The 21,781-nt window shown below is 48.9% G+C and overlaps 1 protein-coding gene across 1 annotated transcript in view; it reads right to left on the bottom strand.

The window, feature by feature from the left end:
- Positions 1-21,781, bottom strand: part of SV2A (synaptic vesicle glycoprotein 2A) — a 52,791-nt gene that overhangs the window by 29,697 nt on the left and 1,313 nt on the right. Inside the window, exon 2 of the mRNA XM_082202159.1 lies at positions 5,977-7,056. Within this exon, the coding sequence (XP_082058285.1) occupies positions 5,977-6,565 (589 nt within the window). The 5' untranslated portion in view covers positions 6,566-7,056. The remainder of the gene's footprint in view (positions 1-5,976; positions 7,057-21,781) is intronic.

Below are 21,781 nucleotides of genomic sequence, written 5' to 3'. Positions count from 1 at the left end.
AGCTAATGGGGCCTCCCGCTGGCGCCACACAATTTCTGTTCTCATCCTGAAGCAAAGTTATTAACCCAAGGTAATATTTCTGGGTTAGCGGAGTCTGTAACCTGAAGCGTATGTAACCCGAGGTACCACTGTAATGTGAAAAGTGTAAATAAAACTGTATCAAAAAAGTGCACGGCTTTTCCCAAAGAACCCTGGGAATTGTAGTTTCACCCTTTGCGGTGCTACCTTTCCCAGCGCCCCCAGCAAGCCGCAGTTCCCAGGATTCTTGGGGGCGGAGAGGTAAGCTGTACTGTAAATGTAAGACATGGCTTCAGTTTGAGGCTGATCACTTGGAAGGAAATATTGACTGTATTTGACTGCGTTGACAGACTGTGTTGACATAAGAGCTCTTGTGCTGAGTTCTTGTTTGCGGGATTCCCAAAAGACGCACCTGGTTGGCCACTGTGAGAGCAGGATCCTGGCCCAGATGGGTCATTGGCCTGATCCAGCCGGGCTGCTCTTATGTGCTTCCATCACCTGCAGAGGATGGCGGGGTCTCCTGCCAATCAGCTGGTCACCAGTCTCTCCAAGGCGCTGTTCCTTTGCTGGGGTGGTTTGATTTCCAGCGGGGCAGGCAAAGTAAAAAAAGGCCGTCACTGTGACACAAGGCGACTGACATGTCAGTTGCCCGACTACATGGGACACAGGTGAACACACAACCTGCTTTCAATCTCTGCTGATGGGGTGCTAAGGGCAGCCCTACACAGCAACCCCCAAACTGGTTAAACAATTCTCCCCGTTCAGCCACATCGCCTGACAGAGGGAGAGGAGTCGCCATCCATCCAACTCTCCCTGCTTCAGAGCCAGCTATTCCCGGCATCTGCTCCCTGGCAAGAACGCAAGCGGGTCATCTTCGGTCGAGGACGCTCCCGAGTTCAGGAAGGGAAGACGGAGGAGGAGGAGGAGGAGGAGGAGGAGTTGTTGATGGAGAGCAGGCAGAAAGAATCCCAAGAGGTTCCCAGTTGCTGCCAGGCCAAGTTAGTGATGGCTTGAAGCACAGGCTCTCTGCGTGGATCTTTGGCAAGGAGGAGCTGCGGCTGACTTGGCCCCGATCCGCAAAGGGTGCCAGAGCTCAGCCTTCCAAAAAAAGATGTTGGCAGGTTCCTATTTAAATCAGTCGCTTCATCAGAACTGTGAGGACCGGGATCTTAGATTATTTTTATAGGAAAGGCTGTATGAGGCTTCAATCCCCAGCAGAGATGAAAACCCAGAGAGCTGCTGCCAGCAAGTGTAGGCAAGACTAGATGCGCCAATAGGAGGATTGGGTATAAGGCAGCTTCTCTTGTTCTTGTTTTAAATCAGCCCTTTGCTCGGAACCATGAGGACTAGAGCATTGCTTTTTAGGGTAAGGGCTGTAGCTCAGTGGTAGAACACTTGCTCTGCATGCAGAAGGTCCCGGGTTCAAGCCCCAATAGCATTTAAGCGCTGGGAAGCAGTCCGTCTCCGAAACGATGGAGAGCTGCTGCCAGACCGAACAGACAACACTGGCCTAGATGGGCCCCATTGCTCTGACTCACTTCTACGATTTGATGAACAGACAAGACAGTGAAGACCCCCCCCTCTCTCTCCATAGCCTCTAGGCCAAAGGGAACCCCCTCCCCGGCCCCAATTTGGGGGCCTGTGGGAATGCGATGTCCTGTCTCTGCAGGCGTTCAGCAGGGGACATCAGCCTTGCCGCAGTGCAGTCTGCGCGGAGAAGCCGGTGTCAGTTTTGCCTCGAAATGCCAGCGTTTTCCCCCCTGCACATCGCCCCCGTAGGCCCTCCTCACTTTGGCGCCCCCGCATAAAGCACGGTTTCCTCTGCTTCCCCCGCCCTTCCACCACAGTTCCTTTTCAGAGGGATATAATCCTGCCTAAGCTTTTCCGCCACAGCAACCAGGGCCTCCGCAGTGCCTTGTGAAGCAGGGAGATAAGCTTGGGGGCCACTGCGATTCTGACACATTATTCCTAAATTAGGAACGGGGAGGGGGGAACGAGAGAGAGAGAGAGAGAGGAGGCGATGAGTCACAACCTTGCCGCATTCCGCTCTCGAGCCTGGAGCAGAAATCCGGACTGATCACACCAGTGCAAAACTCAGCCGGGCCCAATTCGCCCCCTGCCTCCCATGACTGCAGCGGGCGAGGCTTCAACCCCGGCCTCTGAGCATGCAGCGACGTCCCTCTGCTTTGAGCCAGTTTTGCCGCATGAGATGGCCAAGTTAGGGATTAAGGCTGCGATGATTTTTGTCATTGTCGCGATTCTACGGGGCTCCCCGCCTTTCAGCCCAGGCCATCGGGAAATGGCTGCTGTGAGGTCCGGTCTGTTTGCCAAAGCATTGTTGCGTTTATCGCTTTTTAAGATGCCGGTGATGTATACTGCGCTTCTACTAGGTTCTTGAGGTTGGTGACTGCCTTGCGTTTTAATGAACTGTATTATTGTAGCAGAGACATCACCTTGCCAACAAAGGTCCGTATAGTTAAAGCTATGGTTTTCCCAGTAGTGATGTGTGGAAGTGAGCGCTGGACCATAAAGAAGGCTGATTGCCGAAGAATGGATGCTTTTGAATTCTGGTGCTGGAGGAGACTCTTGAGAGTCCCATGGACTGCAAGAAGATCAAACCTCTCCATTCTGAAGGAAATCAGCCCTGAGTGCTCACTGGAAGGACAGATCCTGAAGCTGAGGCTCCAAGACTTTGGCCGTCTCATGAGAAGAGAAGACTCCCTGGAAAAGACCCTGATGTTGGGAAAGATGGAGGGCACAAGGAGAAGGGGACGACAGAGGACGAGATGGTGGGACGGTGTTCTCGAAGCTACCAGCATGAGTCTGAGCAAACTGCGGGAGGCAGTGGAAGGCAGGAGTGCCTGGCGTGCTCTGGTCCATGGGGTCACGAAGAGTTGGACACGACTAAACGACTAAACAACAACAACAACAATTATTGCAGCTTAATGTGGTCTCCCACGCTTGGATCCTGCATGCTAAGGGATGGGTTGCCAATGCAATAAATAGTCAAGGGTGATGTTAAAATCCCACAATCCCACGTGTAATAAGCGAGCTTGACAAGGAGAAGGCACTGACTTCAGAGGAACATCAGGAGAGCCCAGATGCTGGATCAGCTGCCCAAGGGGGCCTTCCTAGTCCAGCATCCTGTTTTCACAGAAGCCAAATTCACCAAAGAACCTAGAAATCCAGATAGACTGCCTCTGGACCTGGAAGTTTCAAGATGACCCAAGAAGAGCACAGCTGCTGAATCGAGCTGAAGGGGACCGTTTAGTCCAGCATTCTGTTCTCACAGTGGCCAACCAGATGACCAAAGGGGGAATCCCGCAAGCGGGGACCTGAGTGCAAGATCCCTCTCCCCATTTGTTACTCCCAGAAACTGGTATCCAGGGGCATGCTGCCTCCAACAGCCATTGTGACTAGTGGCCTCATCCTCCGCTGGTGAATTTGTCTAAGCCATCAGGCCAAAGGAGGCCCATCAAACCCAACCTTCTCACAGTGGCCAAATGCCCCTAAGAATCTAGGAGTTTAGATAGACTGTCTCTGGACCTGGAGGCTCCATCAGGACATGAGAAGGGCCAGATGGATCAGGCAAATGGCCCCCCTTGCCCTGTTCTCCCAGAGGTCAACCAGGTGCGTCTCCTCTGAAGCGCATTGGCAGGACCTGAGTGCAACAGCCATGCTCTCCCTGTCTGTGATTTGCAGCCGCTGCCCCCGATAGAGGAGGCAGAACTTCACCATCACGGCTAGTAGCCACCAGCAGCCTTTTCCTCCATCAATTTTTCTGAACTCCTTTAAAAATTGTGTCGATTGATACACCATGCGGCAGGGAATTCCATACTCCAGACTATGTCTCAGTCTGTGTCCAGACTGTTTAACATCCTGGCACTTGAAGGCAGTTCCGCAAGACGAGATGGTCAGGATTCAGGATGAACCACTTTGAACTCCATGTGGAGTAGAGGGCGTCTATGATTTCAGGGCAATTCCCAGTAAAAACCCAAACAAGAATGCCCTGAACGTAGTAAGCTAGCACATCAAACGGACAGCTATACAAAACCAATGTCTTCCTGAAGCCCTAGCTCGCCACAGGTTTTTATCGTTAAGAGGCGGGCGAGAGGGGATCCCATGTAGAGGAATGTTTACAATTAATTAGAAACTTCATCACTCACGCACACACCGCCCAGCATCTGCCGACTCACTGCGCCTAATGGTAAGACCAGAGTTTGGACGTTGTTTCAGCACCAGCCATGCTTCAACTGAGTGTCCTCCTCCCTGCAGTGTCATGTTCCTGGGATCAGGCTCCCTTTACTTATTATTTGTATTTATTGTACAGTGGTGCCCCGCAAGACGAATGCCTCGCAAGACGGAAAACTCGCTAGACGAAAGAGTTTTCCGTTTTGGAGGTGCTTCGCAAAACGAATTTCCTATGGGCTTGCTTCGCAAGACGACAATGACTTGCGAGTTCCTGCTGGTTTTTTTTTCCTTCCCCCCCTTTTTTTCTAAGCCGCTAAGCCGCTTATCAGCTGATCCGATCAGCAGATAAGCCGCTAATAGCGCTAATCCGCTAATCCTTCAACGGGCTTGCTTTGCAAGACGAAAAAACCACTAGACGAAGAGAATCACAGAACGGATTCTTTTCGTCTTGCGAGGCACCACTGTATTATATTTCTCTCCCACCTTTTTCTCCAAGGAGCTCAAGATGTGGTACGTGGTTCTCCCTTCCTTCTCATTTAATCCTCACAACAGCCCTGTAAGGTTGGTTAGGTTGAGAGGCAGTGACAGGCACAAAGTCACAGCCAGTGAGCTTCACTCCGGGCCAAGTTGGGGGTTTGAACCCTGGTCTCTCCCAGGTCCTGGTCCGACACCCTAACTGCTACATCACCGCTAGCACTTCTCCTTCAGGGGATGAGGCAGGGGGCTGGAGTTGGAGAGGGAATTCTCCTAACCTGCCCCAGATGGGCACACTGAACCAGAAGCAGCCCTTGCACAAGAGGAGACTGTTGGGCCGGTAGCCATTCAGCCCGAGGAGATGGCAGTGCCCTCCTCTAGTTGCTGCTCTAAAGCCCCAAGCAAAACCTCACCCTCCCCTGCTCTGTTGGAGTTGATGTCTGCTAAAACATCTTGGGCCCCTTTAAATAAAGAGGCTCCTCCCACAGAAGGCGGGGCTAGCTGCTCAGATAGAGTTGCCTATTTGTGTATCCGTTCTGGCTGGTGCTGAAACAACATCCAAGCTTTGCTCTCATGCATCCCTGCATGGAGCTGTCCAGGGTGCTGCTGAGACCTTATCTCCATATTACTGAGGCTGTCACTCAAGACACAACACGGCAAGTGTCCTTGCATTTGTGCCAAAAGCGGGGATAGCCAGCGGGTTGACTTACAGGTGCTGTTGGACTCCAATCATCTTTGACTCTTGGTCGCTCTGTCTTGGACAGATGGGAGCTGTAGTTCAACAACCCCTAGAGTGCACCATGTTGGATATCCCTGTGCTAGGGTCAGCCGGCTCACCCTCTGCCTAAAACCCATGCAAACAGCTTATAGAGACTGTCAATGAGGCTTTTTCAAACTTGGATTTCGCACTTGTGTGCTATCTTGGGGCAGGTGGAGTTGTCTGAAAGGCGGCGTACAGTGGACGCTCGGGTTGCGAACGTGATCCATGCAGGAAGTACATTCGCAACCTGCCACGTCTGCGCACGCGCGGGTTGCAATTCAGTGCTTCTGCGCATGCGCAAAGTGTGATTTAGCGCTTCTGCGAATGCACAAGCGCCGAAACCTGGAAGTAACCCATTCTGGTACTTCCGGGTTTGGCGTGGTGCACAACCCAAAATCACGCAACCTGAAGCAACTGTAACCCAAGGTATGACTGTACACATAAATGCCAACCTATAGCCTAGCCCCTTAAATCCAACATCAAGTTGCCGTCGCCACCAGCAGCCCATTTTCTCCTTGGTTGGGGAGACTTACCCAGCATGCCTTTATTGGAGTCCGACAAGCACATATCCTTCTCGGCGCTGGGAAGGACAAAGCCCACCACGAAGATCTCCACCCCGTCAGCCATGAGGGCCAGCCCCAGCACAAAGTACAGCGTCCACTGGAACCTCCCGTGTCCACATTCCTGGAGGATCAGCTCATACTGCTGCGCCAGTTCTTCCTTCTCCTTCTTCTTGTCCCCTTCCAGGTCGTCAAAGTCCCTGAACTCGCTCACCACCTCCTGGTTGGCCGTCAAGTGGTCCCCACTCTTGATGGAGTCGTTCCGGGGGATGCCCTGGTACTCCCCTTCGTAGATCTCATCGTCCTCGTCGTGGCCCTCGGTGGCGTCGCTAGAGGCCCCCTCGTCGTCCACTGCCGGCTCCCCACGATAGTAGCCATCCTGGGGCTGGTAGTCTTCGTCGTCATCATCCTCCTCAAAGCGGGCGTAGGAACGCTTCGTGTACTCATCCTGCACCCGGTCTACCCCTTTGCCTACCTTCTTGGTGGCGTGCTTCTTCACTTCCTTGGCAATGTCTTTCGCCCCGCGGATGAAGGCGGTCCGGTCTCTGAAACCTTCATCCATGGTGTTCTGGCGCTTTGAGGGTCAAAGGGAGAGGAATATGCTCAGTAGGTCTTCTCAGTTCAGCACCCAGAATGGGTGGACAGCTCCTTCCTTCCGAATAAGAGAAACCTGCAGGGTCTTCCCAGTTCAGCACCCAAAAGTGTGGACAGCTCCTTCCCTTTGTTGGCAGAGAAATGCACTCCAGAGGATTAACCTTACAGAGTCTTCTCAGTTCAGCACCCAGAATGGGTGGACAGCTCCTTCCGAATAAGAGAAATCTGTAGGGTCTTCTCAGTTCAGCACCCAGAAAGGGTGGACAGCTCCTTCCCCTTGGAGGGTTATCCACCCAAATTACAAGGCTAACTTGAGGCCTTCCAGCAGGCGGGTGAGAGCCACTTCGAAGGCTGCCCTCTGCCAGGCTGAAGCCCCCATCCGTCTAAGTCCTAGCTTGCCTTTGGGGAGCCAACGGGCCAGTGGAGGGAGTCGCTCCTTCTGCGTGGGTGGTGATGGGCCTGCAACGACGACAAAGCAAAAACCAGAACACTTTAGACATGGAACGAAGGACAGGAGCAAATTCACACAGAAGGGAGCCTGTAAATTGTTCTGCCCAGACACTCAGGTCCAGCTCCGAGGGCCTTCTGGCGGTTCCCTCCCTATGAGAAGCCAAGTTACAGGGAACCAGGCAGAGGGCCTTCTCGGTGGTGGCACCTGCCCTGTGGAATGCCCTCCCACCAGATGTAAAAGAGAAAAACAACTACCAAACTTTTAGAAGAGGCAGCCCTGTTTAGGGAAGCTTTTAATGTTTAATAGGTTATTGTATTTTAGTGTTTTGTTGGAAGCCGCCCAGAGTGGCTGGGGAAACCCAGCCAGATGGGCGGGGTATAAATAATAAATTATTATTATTATAAATCAAACTTGCATGGCCAAACTGGCCAAAGGAGGAATGTGCATTTAGTGGATCTGGCCCCATAAAGAACATAACAAGAGCCTGCGTGAGGGAGTTCCATAGTTTAACTATACGCTGCGTGAAGAAGTCATTTCTTTTGTCTGTCTTTAATCTTCCACAACCCAAACCTGCAAGATCCTCAGAGTCTCTTCCAGCTCTAAAATGCTATGATTCTATCATATGAGTAGCCAGCTTCTCCGAACGAAATAACTGTGACAGAGCCCACACTAACCCTACCGCCCAAAACTAGGAGTCTATTGCCGCTCTGACAAACTGATGCTTTTTGAAAGGTAGGCCAAAAAAAATGGAGAGGGCTCATCTCCAGGAATTCCGGGGTCTGCTCTCACTCACAGGCATGCCTCTCCCACCAAGAAAAGAAATTCTTCCACCTTTGCGTGGAACTAGCTGGCAGCGCTAAGTACATTTAAAATAATAATAATAATAATAATTTTTATTGAATGATTTTATGTTACAAAAAACATTACAACCATACTACCGCTAAATATAATTGAGAAATAAAAATTACATACATCTATATTTAGTTTATTTGTTATTTACCGTCTTCTTTCCTCCCACACATTCCATACAAAACACACATTTGTACACACACACACACACACACACACACACAAAATGAAAAATGATAATAAATGATAATAATGAAAGTAAATATTTTCCCCCTTTTATCTTACAAAATCTTTTCTTCAATTTTGACTACCTGTCAAGTCCCTTCGCATATGTTTTATCTTACAACTGAATGTACACAAAACAATAAAACAATACAAAGCAGTGTTAAGTACATTTTTTGAAAGCTCCAGACTTATCCCCAGCCCCCCCTCCAAAAAATTATACTTCCAACACACAGTTAAACTATGGAACTCCCTCCCACATGAATTAGGGATGGCCAACAGCTCTGAATATCAGTTGCTGGAAGCCACAGGAGAGGAGAGTCTTGCCCTTGGGCTGAGGACCTGTTTGAGAAGAAGAAGAAGAGGAGGAGGAGGAGGAGGAGGAGGAGGAGGAGGAGGAGGAGGAGTAGTTTGGATTTGATATCCTGCCTTTCACTCCCTTTAAGGAGTCTCAAAGTGGCTCACATTCTCCTTTCCCTTCCTCCCCCACAACAAACACTCTGTGAGGTGAGTGGGGCTGAGAGACTTCAGAGAAGTGTGACTGGCCCAAGGTCACCCAGCAGCTGCACGTGGAGGAGCGGGGAAGCGAACCTGGTTCACCAGATTACGAGACTACCACTCTTAACCACTACACCACACTGGCTCTTGAGGGTTTCCCACATCATCTGGCTGGCCACTGTGAGTACAAGACGCTGGAGCAGATGGGTCCCCTTTGGCCTAATCCAACAGGACTCTTCCTATGTTAATAACATAGGATGGGGACCCCCCACACACACACACACACAAAACACAACCCTGGGCATTGAATGAGAATGCTCCCCCTCCTTGCGTTAAGGGCATCTGTTCTTTCTGCAGGGGAAGAACCATTTTAACATCCCCCAACAGGCAGCAGGCAGGCCCCAATTCCCAAAAACAAATCAAGCGCGCAATTTGCCGGAATGAAAAGGCCCAGACAACGAAGCTCCCTTGCTGCGGCAAGGGAGAAATAAACCTGCCGTTGTATATTTTTAATATGCTTGTTATTCGTAAACTATGGCGCTGCACTCCTGAACTGTGAAAACTCAGCCGTTGTAAATAAAGCTGACTCTGGCGTTTTCATTTTAGCAGAAGGAGAGGGGTGTTGTGTGTGTGTGTGTGTGTGTGTGTGTGTGTGTGTGTGTTTTGGAGAGTGGGGAGATACAGTGAGAAGTATTTGAATGGTAAAGGTAAAGGGACCCCTGACCATTAGGTCCAGTCGCGGCGCTCATCTCGCTTTATTGGCCAAGGGAGCCGGCATACAGCTTCCTTCTGGGTCATGTGGCCAGCATGACTAAGCTGCTTCTGGCGAACCAGAGCAGCGCATGGAAACGCCATTTACCTTCCCGCCGGAGCGGTACCTATTTATCTACTTGCACTTTGAGGTGCTTTCAAACTGCTAGGTTGGCAGGAGCAGGGACCGAACAATGGGAGCTCACCCCGTCGCGGGGATTCGAACCGCCGACCTTCTGATCGGCAAGCCCAAGAGGCTCAGTGGTTTAACCCAGAGCGCCACCCACGTCCCTCATTTGAATGGTAGGGTTATGCCATTTGACTTGTAGCACAGACAGTCTTCTCAGAGCGGGCAGATTCCTCCACGAAGCCCACAGTCCAGTCATGGAGACAAGAGCCCTCACTGTGACTCAGAAGAACAGAGAATCATCTAGAAGGGACGCCGAGGGTCATCTAGTCGAACCCCGTGGAATGCAGAAATCACAGCTAAGGAAACCCTGGCAAGATGGCCGCCCAACCTCTGCTTACCACATACCTATGGAACCGCCTCTCCTGGTATGCCCCGCGGAGGTCCTTAAGGTCCACAAATGACAACACTTTGGAGGTCCCAAGTCGCAAGGTGGTTAGACTGGTCTCAACTAGGACCAGGGCCTTTTCAGTACTGGCCCCGACTTGGTGGAATGCTCTTTCACAAGAGACCAGGGCCCTGCGGGACTTGACATCTTTCCTCAGGGCCTGCAAGTCAGAGTTGTACCGCCTGGCCTTTGGTTTGGACTGTCTGACCCTTATTTTGCCCTCCCCTTATGGTCTTGATCTATGGGCTATTTTTAAAATGAGGCTGCATTTTAAATTGCAATTTATCCTGTATTTAAAATTGGCTCCCCCCCCCATTATGTTTTTACTGTAATTTTACTGGTGTTAGCCGCCCTAAGCCCGGCTCTGGCCAGGGAGGGCAGGGTATAAATAAAATTTTAGTATTATTATTATTATTATTATTATTATTATTATTATTATTATTATTATTTATTATTATTATTATTAAAAACCTCCAAGGAAGGAGAGTCTACCATCTTCCAAGGGAGTCCGTTCCACTGTTGAACAACCCTCAGAACGTTCTTTCCAAGGTTAAGTTGGAATCTCTTTTCTTGCCACTTAAATCTATAGGTTCAGACCCTGCCCTCTGCAGCAGACAAGCTTGCTCCATCTTCCGGGGGGCAAACCTTCAAATATTTGAAGATGGCTGTCATATGTCTTCTGCATCGTCTCTCCTGCAAGCCTTCCAGATATTGCTGGACCCCAATTCCTGGCCATTCCCTATGTTCACTGCTAAGACCTATGGGAGTTGGAGTCCAGCAACAATATGGCCACATTACAAGTGACCAGTGAAGCCAAGCAGCCCATATCAAGCCTTATATTTTATTAAAATTAAGCGGCAGCGTTTATCCAAGATGTTCGCATCAGGCTCGCAGCCAGACAGGCACCCAGGCCGGGAGCCAAACGGCAACCGAAGGGGAGAAGCTGGGGAGATATTTTCACAGCCTTGTTCAATGTCAGCCTTAAAACAAAGAGGAAGTGTGTGTGGTGGTTAGAGCATTGGCCTAGGAGCAGGGAGAGACCACGGCTTAAATCGCACACATTCAGCCATGAAGCTCACTGCGTCTGACCTTCGGGCAGACACTGTCTCTCAGCCTGAACTACCTTACAGGGTTGTTGTTCGGAGGAGGGTCTTAAATGACAACAAGGACCTGGGAGACCAGGGTTTGAATCGCCCCACTTAACCAACCTTTCAGGGTTGTCGTGATGATTGAATGGAGGGGAGGAGAGAGCCATATACACCACCTTGAGCTCCGTGGAGAAAAGGATGAGGTAGAAAGGCCATAAAATAAATGAATTGGGATTTCGCTGTGGTGGCGGCAGCGTTTGTTGCTGCTTTCGATATTAACCTTTTGTACCTCTATTTTAGATCCTGTGCTTTACGTGGAAGTTGTTTAAATTGGTTGTTTACTTTTGGGGGTTTTATTCATAGCCTGTTATTACTTTTGCTATGCTTATAATTATGTGATTTTTTTGTTTGTGCCAATAATAATAATAATAATAATAATAATAATAATAATAATAATAATAAATTATTTTTACCCCGCCCATCTGGCTGGGCCTCCCCAGCCACTCTGGGCACCCTCCAACAAATTATTAAAATACAGTAGTGCATCAAACATTTAAAGCTTCCCTAAACAGGGCTGCCTTCAGATGTCTCCTAAGAGTCTGGTAGTTGTTTTTCTCTTTGACATCTGGTGGGAGGGAGTTCCACAGGGGGGGTGCCACCACCAAGAAGGTCCTCTGCCTGGTTCCCTGTAACTTGGCTTCTTGCAGTGAGGGAACTGCCAGAAAGCCCTCGGCGCTGGACTTCCATATCCGGGCTGAATAATTGGGGTGGAGACGCTCCTTCAGACAAGCCATCTTGAGCATGGCTATAACTACGGAAAGCGTGCAAGCCAATAAAATTACGTTCACGGTGCTATGTGAACCTTGGCTAAGACTTTACCGTTCTTCCAGACATCCTTACATAAGAGCAGCCTTGCTGAATCAGGCCCATGGCACCCACCACCCGGATGCCCCAAAAGGAAGCCTCTGAGCAGGATCTGACCACATTCTCTCCTCCATTATTTCGTCAAAACATTGTTACCCCTCCTCAGAGGGCATCCCCCTGTTTCTAGACAGCTAAGCATTTAGGACGTTCGCTTATCAACAACCAGATGAAACTGAAATGAAAAGGAGGAGGGGAGGAAACACGAGAAAACACGTCACTGATAAATCCTGTGGGCCGTGAAATGGATTTTTAAATTTTATTTTAAATAGACCAACCGGCTGGTTCAAAGACTCTCGGTCCCCCCTTTTTTTTTATAATCGCCTGCCCCAGGGAAGAGGGGAAGCAAGGGGAGTCAGGGAAGGGATTTACGAGGATGAATGCAAGTATCCCACAGTTTGCCAAGCAACCCTGCTCCCTCTCTCTCTCTCTCTCTCTCTCTCTCCTCCGCTCGAAATAGGATGCTATTTTTAAGCACTGGTAGCAGAAGCATGTCTGGTAGGAAGAGGAACAGGCAGGTTATGCATGAACAGATGTCTGAGTATGGATGTATACAAGGTTTTTTAAAAATAAAAAATACAAAACAGACACTTGTCCGGTCGCCTGTAGCAAGCTGAAAGGACCGGCCAGTGAATTTTGTTCTAATTTGTTACATTCCCATTTACATGTCTCTAATAACTGAACAGGGACGCGGGTGGCACCGTGGGTTAAACCACAGAGTCTAGGACTTGCTGATCAGAAGGTCAGCGGTTCGAATCCCCACGACGGGGTGAGCTCCCATTCCTCGGTCCCAGCTCCTGCCAACCTAGCAGTTCGAAAGGACGTCAAAGTGCAAGTAGCTAAATAGGTACCACTCTAGCGGGAAGGTAAACGGTGTTTCCGTGCGCTGCTCTGGTTCGCCAGAAGCGGTTTAGTCATGCTAGCCACATGACCTAGAAGCTGTAGGCCGGCTCCCTCAGCCAATAAAGCGAGATGAGCGCCGCAACCCCAGAGTCGGTCAAGACTGGACCTAATGGTCAGGGGTCCCTTTACCTTTACCTAACAAAGAAGTATATCATGGGATTGTAGAGTTGGAAGGGACCCCAAGAATGATTGAGTCCAACCCTCTGCAATGCAGGGATCTTGCCCATAGCCATCCCTGGGTGGGCTTGAACCAATAACCTTTTGTTAACAGCCAGATGCACGACCCATTGTACCACCTATAAATGCATGAATGGATTTCTGAGTGTTGATATATATAAGGTAGGTTGGTTGGGGTTTTTTAAGCCACTTGTCTGAATGCCAGCAGTGAGTCGAAACTGCTTCCAGAGAACCAGACATCTTTAACTAAAATATGCTTTTTCCCGTTGGTTATGCCCCCATTTCCAGGCCGTCATGGATACTAGCCAAGTAGAGCCAACCTTATCTTTTGCTTGGGAAACCAGAGTTTAATGGGCCAGAAAGGAATAGCAAAGTCGCTAGAGCATGAGAATCTTAATCTCGGGGTTGTGGGTTTGAGCCCCAGGTTGGGCAAAAAAATCCCTGCATTGCGGGGGGTTGGACTAGATGACCCTCAAGGTCCCTTCTGACTCTACAATTCTGTGATTCTATGATAATGCACCCTATAGGGTTTTGGACTACAACTCCCATCAGCCCCCAGCCAGTATGGCAAAACTGCCTGCTCCGACACACCCATACTATCTGGGGGCTTGATGGGAGTTGTAGTCCGAGAAGATCATCTAGGGGGCACCAGGTTGGGAATAGCTGGTTGGATGGGTGGGTTTCCTCAGTTAGGAACTGAAGTGTACACATAGATCATCCCTGGGATGGCAGAGATATTGGGAGAGGTCAGGAGAGCCCGAACCAAAGGATTGACTATGCTCAGTTACAGATATGCCTTATCTATCTACCTATATCTATCATCTATCTATCATCTATCTATCTATCTATCTATCTATCTATCCATCTATCTATATCTATCTATCATCTCTTTATCTAGAGCAGTTGTACCCCGCTGTTCAGCCAAAAAGTCTCCTGGAATGGCTTTTGTTGTTGTTTAGTCGTTTAGTTGTGTCCGACACTTCGTGACCCCCTGGACCAGAGCACGCCAGGCACTCCTGTCTTCCACTGCCTCCCGCAGTTTGGTCAAACTCATGCTGGTAGCTTTGAGAACACTGTCCAACCATCTCACCCTCTGTCGTCCCCTTCTCCTTGCGCCCTCCATCTTTCCCAACATCAGTGTCTTTTCCAGGGAGTCTTCTCTTGTAATGAGGTGGCCAAAGTCTTGGAGCCTCAGCTTCAGGATCTGTCCTTCCAGGGAGCACTCAGGGCTGATTTCCTTCAGAATGGAGAGGTTGGATCTTCTTGCAGTCCATGGGACTCTCAAGAGTCTCCTCCAGCACCAGAATTCAAAAGCATCAACTCTTCAGCGATCAGCCTTCTTCATGATCCTGCTCTCACTTCCATTGATCACTACTGGGAAAACCATAGCTTTTACTATACAGACCTTTGTTGTCAAGGTGATGTCTCTGCTTTTTAAGATGCTGTCTAGGTTTGTCATTGCTTTTCTCCCAAGAAGCAGGCGTCTTTTAATTTCGTGGCTGCTGTCACCATCTGCAGTGATCATGGAGCCCAAGAAAATAAAATCGCTCACTGCCTCCATTTCTTCCCCTTCTGTTTGCCAGGAGGTGATGGGACCAGTGGCCATGATCTAGAGTGGCTTACATACACTCAAAACAATACAGTCCCTGCCTGCACATCCTTCCATTCTGATAACGAATGACACACAAGGACTGAGAGCTCAGTTGGCTAGAGCATGGCACTGAAAAGGCCAAGGTTGCAGGTTCGACCCCCGTACAGAACAGCTGCATATTCATGCATTGCAGGGGATTGTGTCACTTCCAACTCCACAATGTTAGGATTCTATGAAAAAGGGACTGGGAAATAATAAAAAAATTAAAAAAAAACAACAACTCAGGCACTGGTTTCTAAATTTTGTTCCTCTAAGGAGAAGCTGGTCCAGTTCATTTAGAGAAAACGGGAGGTGCCAATGATAGAAGTGTATAAAATTACAAGTGAGAGGGAAGTTCTTCTCCCTCTATCAAAATGCTAGAATTCCTTGGACATCCACTGAAGGTAAATATGGGGAGACTCAGGATAGATAAAAGGAAGCCCTCCTTCATGCAGCGCAGAGTTAAATTTTGGAACGCCCTCCCCCATGAAGCAGTGATGGGACCAATCTAAAAAGGTAAAGGTAAAGGGACCCCTGACCATTAGGTCCAGTCATGGCCGACTCTGCAGTTGCGGCGCTCATCTCGCTTTATTGGCTGAGGGAGCTGGCGTACAGCTTCTGGGTCATGTGGCCAGCATGACTAAGCCGCTTCTGGCGAACCAGAGAAGCACGGAAACGCCGTTTACCTTCCCGCCGGAGTGGTACCTATTCATCTACTTTGACGTGCTTTCGAACTGCTAGGTTGGCAGGAGCAGGGACCGAGCAAGGGGAGCTCACCCTGTCACAGGGATTCGAACCGCCAACCTTCTGATCAGCAAGTCCTAGGCTCTGTGGTTTAACCCACAGCGCCCCCCGCGTCCCTGTTCAGTTATTAGAGACATGTAAATGGGAACGTAACAAATCAGAAAGGTGTATTCTGCTCCAAGATTCAGTGGCTGGTCCTTTCAGCTTGCTACAGGCAACCAGACAACTGAATCTATCCTAGATTCAGGATAGATGAAAGGAAGTCCTTCTTCGTGTAGCGCAGAGTTAAACTTTGGAAGTCCCTCCCACATGAAGCAGTTATGGGCACCCATCTAGATGGCTTCAAAAGAGGGTGGGGCTAATTCATGGGAGGGGAAGGCTATCAGTGGCGACTGGCCATGAAGACTATGCTCTCCCTCCACAGTAAATGCTCCTGAATACCAGTCGCTGGAAACCCCAAGAGGGCAGAGCGGTCTTGTGTTCAAATCCTACATCCGGGTTGGCCACGTCAGAACAGGAGGCTGAACTAGACGGGGGGCCCTTTGCCCTGATCCTGCTGGCTCTCCTTACGTTCTTAAAACTAATAAAATTAAGTTTCCGCTTCCGGTCTCTCCCATGGAGGCAGCTTTCCCCAGGTGACAGGAGAGGAGCCCCAGTGGAGCTGTGCTGCCAAAGCAAAGCTTCCATGTAGAAGAAATTGCAGTTTGGGGAACAGACGGGCACCAAGCAAGACGGGGAGCAGATCAGAGAGCTGAGCCATCATCTGCTAGGAAATTCTCTCTTTTTCTCTCACCATCCAATGTGGGGCAGTGGGTCTCTTGCCTGAGCACAAGGAGTCTGCCTCCGACGAGACCAAAGTTGTGCACATGTAAATAAACTAAATAATTACAGACAGGCTGGAAGCCAAATCCCTTGTCCCAGGGGCTTTCTGCTACTCGGGGAACAGGTGGAACAGCAGGTATGCTTTGTGCCAGAGGGAAAGTATGTCTTGGCTAGAAACTCTAGAGTTACTGGGAAGCTAGTGTGGCGTAGTGGTTAGAGTGTCAGGCTAAAGCCTGGGAGACCAGGGTTCGAATCCTGCACTTGAGCACAAGGCTCACTAGGTGCCAGTCACTGCCTCTCAGCCTAGACTACTTCACAGGATTGTTATAATAATAATAATAATAATAATAATAATAATAATAATAATAATTTATTATTTATACCCTGCCCATCTGAGTGTTTCCCCAGACACTCTGGGCGGCTTCCAACAGAATATTAAAATACTATAACCTATTAAACATTAAAAGCTTCCCTAAACAAGGCTGCCTTCAGATGTCATCTAAAAGTCTGGTAGTTGTTTTTCTCTTTGACATCTGGTGGGAGGGCGTTCCACAGGGCGGGTGCCACCACCGAGAAGGCCCTCTGCCTGGTTCCCTGTAATTTGTTGTGGAGGGGCAGAACCATGTACACTACCTTGAGCTCCTTGGAGGGGGGTGGAATGTAGGATATGAAGGCAGTGAATGAATAAATAAACTTTTAATGGACTTAGGCGGGGTGCCTCCAGGTTGTCGGAGTTACTTGGGAGAGATACCAGCGCACGCTGCAAATTTCGGTTTGCACAATTAAAGTGGGTCAAGGCTCATCCTGTCGCCGCGGCACAACAAATCCATTCCTTTTAAAAAATAATAATAATAAAGAAACTGACATTTTGCAGTTTGGACGAATGACTTAACAGGAAGACGTGCAAATGCCCCATAAGAAAATCAGAGTGGAGGCTCGTTTTCACATGGCCAACCCCGTAAACAAAATCAGAACAGACGCTCAATAAATGCTGTGTGTGGCCTAATCTCCCCGTAAGCTCTGGTCAAAGAGGGTTATTTATTTGTTTCATAAAATTAAACACCACTTGGTGTTAAACAAAAAACAAACCGCCAAACTTAAAGCAGTTTATGAGAAGGATAAAGCAACTAAATTGATCGGTAAGAAAAGGGAAGGATGCCATTAATGTCCATCTGCCTATTCACAAATAGAAACATGCTTTTTAGGGATGTTCAGAGATATATGCTGAAATTCTTATTTCCAAGGAATGCAAGTAAACGCAGGAGGTTTCTAGTGGAGATGACGGGAATCCAAAACGGGGTGGTGAGTGGTGGAACGAGAGGGAGAAAACAGTAAGAGAAGGGACAGAATTGTGCCATAGAGGACGTCAGAAGATGCCTAGAAACGAGTCCCTTTCACAGACCCTCTAAGTATCCCTATTTTTCCAGGGCTGTCCATCCCTGTTTTAGAGAAGCTGTCTCGGTTTCTGATTTCATCCCGGAATGTCCCAGTTTTCCTTCGGGTGTCCCTCTCCTTCAGCCTCAGTTGTCCAGTCTTTAAAATGGGAACATAACACTGTCCTCGCCTCTCGACAAAAAATAAAATAAAATAAATCCTGGATTTGCCGGGGGGGAAATGAACTATCGCTTGCTAACGTTGGGGCTGTGTATTTAGCTAGCAAGGTGCTTGCCATCCTTCTGGGCTTAGTAGGTGAGACAGCATCTTGCAGACACACACCCACACACCCTGGGCATGTAGGCAGAGTTTTAAGGACCCCCTCCCTCATTTCATAGGGGGTGGGGGGAGGAAAAGGTCTAGGCAACTACTGTCAAGACCATGCGTAGGCGAACTAAGGCCCGGGGGCCGGATCTGGCCCAATCGCCTTCCAAATCTGGCCCATGGACGGTCTGGGAATCAGCATGTTTTTACGTGAGTAGAATGTGTCCTTTTATTTAAAATGCACCGCTGGGTTGTTTGTGGGGCATAGGAATTCGTTCATTTCCCCCCAAAAAAATTGTCCGGCCCCCCACAAGGTCTGAGGGGTGGTGGACCGGCCCCCTGCTGAAAAAGCCTGCTGACCCCTGGTCAAGAGGGTAGGTACAGTTTGGACCCCAGCCTCCCAAAATCCAGCAGCCGCTTTGCTTTCTATTATATGGAGGAAATATATGGAAATATATGGAGAACCAGTGTGGAATAAGGGGTTAGAGTGCTGAACTAGGCTCTGGGAGACCAGGAGCAGTGGCGGACTTTGGGGTCTCAAATTTCGGCAGGGCCCTGAATTTGTGCCATGCCGAAATTTGTGCAAAATCCATGCCTCTCGTGCTGCGTTCTACACCACGGTTGTGGCAGCCAACCAGTGAAACCACATCAGCCGCCCTACTCTAAAACCGCCTCTGCTGGGTTCGTATCCCCACTTGGTTATAAAGCAGACTTAGGCTGTGGTATTGGGAACTGGTCACTGCCTCTCTCGGTCTCACTGAGGTGTGGTGCTGTGGGTTAAACCACAGAGCCTAGGACTTGCCTATCAAAAGGTCAGCGGTTCAAATCCCCGCGCCGGGGTGATCTCCCGTTGCTCGGTCCCTGCTCCTGCCCAACTAGCAGTTCAAAAGCACGTCAAAGTGCAAGTAGATAAATAGGTACCACTCCGGCGGGAAGGTAAACGGCATTTCCGTGCGCTTCTCTGGTTCGCCAGAAGCGGCTTAGTCATGCTGGCCACATGACCCAGAAGCTGTACGCCAGCTCCCTCGGCCAATAAAGTGAGATGAGCGCCAGTCATGACTGGACCTAACGGTCAGGGGTCCCTTTACCTTTACCTTTAGGCTGTGGTCTCACTTACCTCACAGGGTTGTTTATTTTATTTTTAAAAAATACCTTTCATTAAGGTTTCTAGAGAAAAATACAAAACTTAATATCTTTTTTCATATATATATATATATATATACGGGAAAAAACCAAACCAAGACTTTTATCTAGGTAGAATCAAAACACAAAAGGGAGGGGTAGGGTCAATAGAGAAAGAAAAATGAATAAAAAGCGTAGAAGAGAAGGGTTAAAAGGGAAAGGTAGAAAAAGGTTGTTGTGGGGATTAAATGAGGAGGGGGAGAAGAATCGCATGTGCCACTTTGAGTTCATTGGAGGGAAACAGTGGGATACCAGCGCAATAAATAAAAAATAAAATGATAAGTTGAGTACTTGGGAACTGTGGCTCTGTATCTGGAATAAGGTTCTTGGGGGGGGGGCTCAGAGCCACCCACCAGCTCTCCCGCTTCCCTCTCTCATATCTGAAATCTTAAGGTGGTTATCCAACTAAGTCCTGCTTTGTGAAGTGAATGGGCCTACGTGAGTCACGCTCATCAACTTCAGTGAGTCTGCTCTGCATAAGACTGGCATTGAAAAGACAAGCCTTGGCATTCATCGGGGTTTTGATTCCTATCTGCCATTGAAACTGCCCATTTCTTTGCTCCAGATCCACAGATTACAGTGGAACCTCAGGTTATGTACTTAATTCGTTCCGGAGGTCCGTTCTTAACCTGAAACTGTTCTTAACCTGAAGCACCGCTTTAGCTAATGGGGCCTCCTGGTGCCACCGGAGCACGATTTCTGTTCTCATCCTGAAGCAAAGTTCTTAACCTGAAGCACTATTTCTGGGTTAGCGGAGTCTGTAACCTGAAGCGTATGTAACCTGAAGCGTATGTAACCCGAGGTACCACTGTACATACAACCTGGCTGCCTTGTCTCCCACAGAACTCAATGGGAGCCATTTGGAGCTCAACCTGTCTCTCTTATCCTCATGACCCGGCCTCCCTTAAATCTGCATGGCCCCGCCCAGGGCTCTGTTCGTCACACTGAAGTGTAACACAGAGACCGGAAGCGGGTTTTGAAAAGAGAGGACAATGCAGGGAAATCGTTGTACAGGCTGTGCATTGGCTGTGATTCCTGAATTGCAGGGGTTGGTCTAGAGGACCTTTGAGGGTCCCTTCCAATGCTACAATTCTCTGATTCCATGTCCCCCTATCCTCGCTTGAATTAATTCTGCGTGCAGAGGCGTTCGTTTTTACCTTCTCTGACCTCTTTCGAATGCCGCAGCACCTCCTCTTGAGCATACGTATTTATTTATTCATTTCTTTATGTAGAATTTATAAAGCGCTTGATTGCAAACCAAAAGCTCAAAGCGGTTTACAAAAGAAGAAGAAGAAGATAAAACCGTAACATTATCACTGGAAAGAAATTAGCAGCAATGATTTCAAAGCCTTTTGAAAAGTGGAAATAGCAATAGACCAAACACAGAATAAAATCTCGCATCAACTGTCTAAACACCTGAGCAGGCCTGGGTTTAAAATAAAAATGTTTTTAGCAGGTGCCAAAAGAGTGCCTGGAAAATGCCACTGCCTGATATCAATAGGCAGGGAGTTCCAAGGTATAGGATGAATTCTGAATAAACTGGTGGTATAGAAAGGGCCTTGGTTGAAGAGGCACACACACATACCTGTGCACATGTTGAAACGAACACATACTCAGAAAGAAACCAAAAACGAGAGCACAGAGAAGGTCCCACTGCATGATATCAAGTGGCAGGGAGTTCCAAAGTTTAGGATGATTGCTGAATAAACCGGTGGTCTAGGAGGGTCCTTAGCTGCAAGGCACGCACACACACACACACACTGTGCACAAATGGAAACAAACACTTATGCAGAAAGAAACCTAAACCTGTGCAATGAAAGTGCTTGCCTGATATCAATAGGCAGGCAGTTCCAAAGGTGCCGAGTGTGTTTCCTCCCTGCCTCTGCACATTCAGGATCCTGAATGGGCCTCTGAAGCCGAATCAAGCCCGTTCAAAGGTGCCTGCATCAGCTCTCTCCTTCTCCGCTGGGATGGGTTTGTGCGTGTGGGTCATTTGTGACCATCTCTGTGTGTTATCGAACGCAACTTTTGAAACCACAATGAAAGGAAGATAAACACCGCATCCGCAGGGCCTAGTGTTCGGCTTGACAAGGTCACCCACTGAACCACAGCTTTAAAAAAACAACAACCCACATCTTTGCCTTCTCCCTCCTAATTCATTGCCCTCTGATGACTGATTTAAAAGCACACAACACGGATCCAGAGAGAGAGAGAGAGAGAGAGAGAGGAAGGACATGGGGTATTTATCATGTTGTATTGACTGACTCAGCCGGGAAAGAACTGGCTTACAAATTAAAATTAAAACATCAAGGCAGGAGCAGTCACGTGTGGGCTCCCCCCAGCCAACATCTACCCCCACCCAATTCTTCCATCCGTTTTGCATCATATTTGGAAGTCGGGATCTGTCTCTATCTTCTCCCTCACCCCCCAAAATGCTGATCAAACATAGCTTTCCCCCCACAGGAGTCCAATGACCTTATTTCAATATCACAGCAACATCCACCACCACCACCACCCCAAAAAACACCCTGTAAGGATGCTGTTGAGTCAAGGGACCTGGGAGGGGAGGTTAAAATAATATATAATGTCTGAAAATGATGGGGGGGGGTTGAGAGAGAGTGGTGACCCCCTTTAGGAAACCCCTCCTCCCTGCTTTGTTAGCGTAGCAAAAGAA

The sequence above is a fragment of the Podarcis vaucheri genome (genome assembly GCF_965113315.1).
Source record: "Podarcis vaucheri genome assembly, chromosome: 16".
NCBI lineage: Eukaryota > Metazoa > Chordata > Lepidosauria > Squamata > Lacertidae > Podarcis > Podarcis vaucheri.
This window is presented reverse-complemented; position numbering and strand designations above follow the sequence as displayed.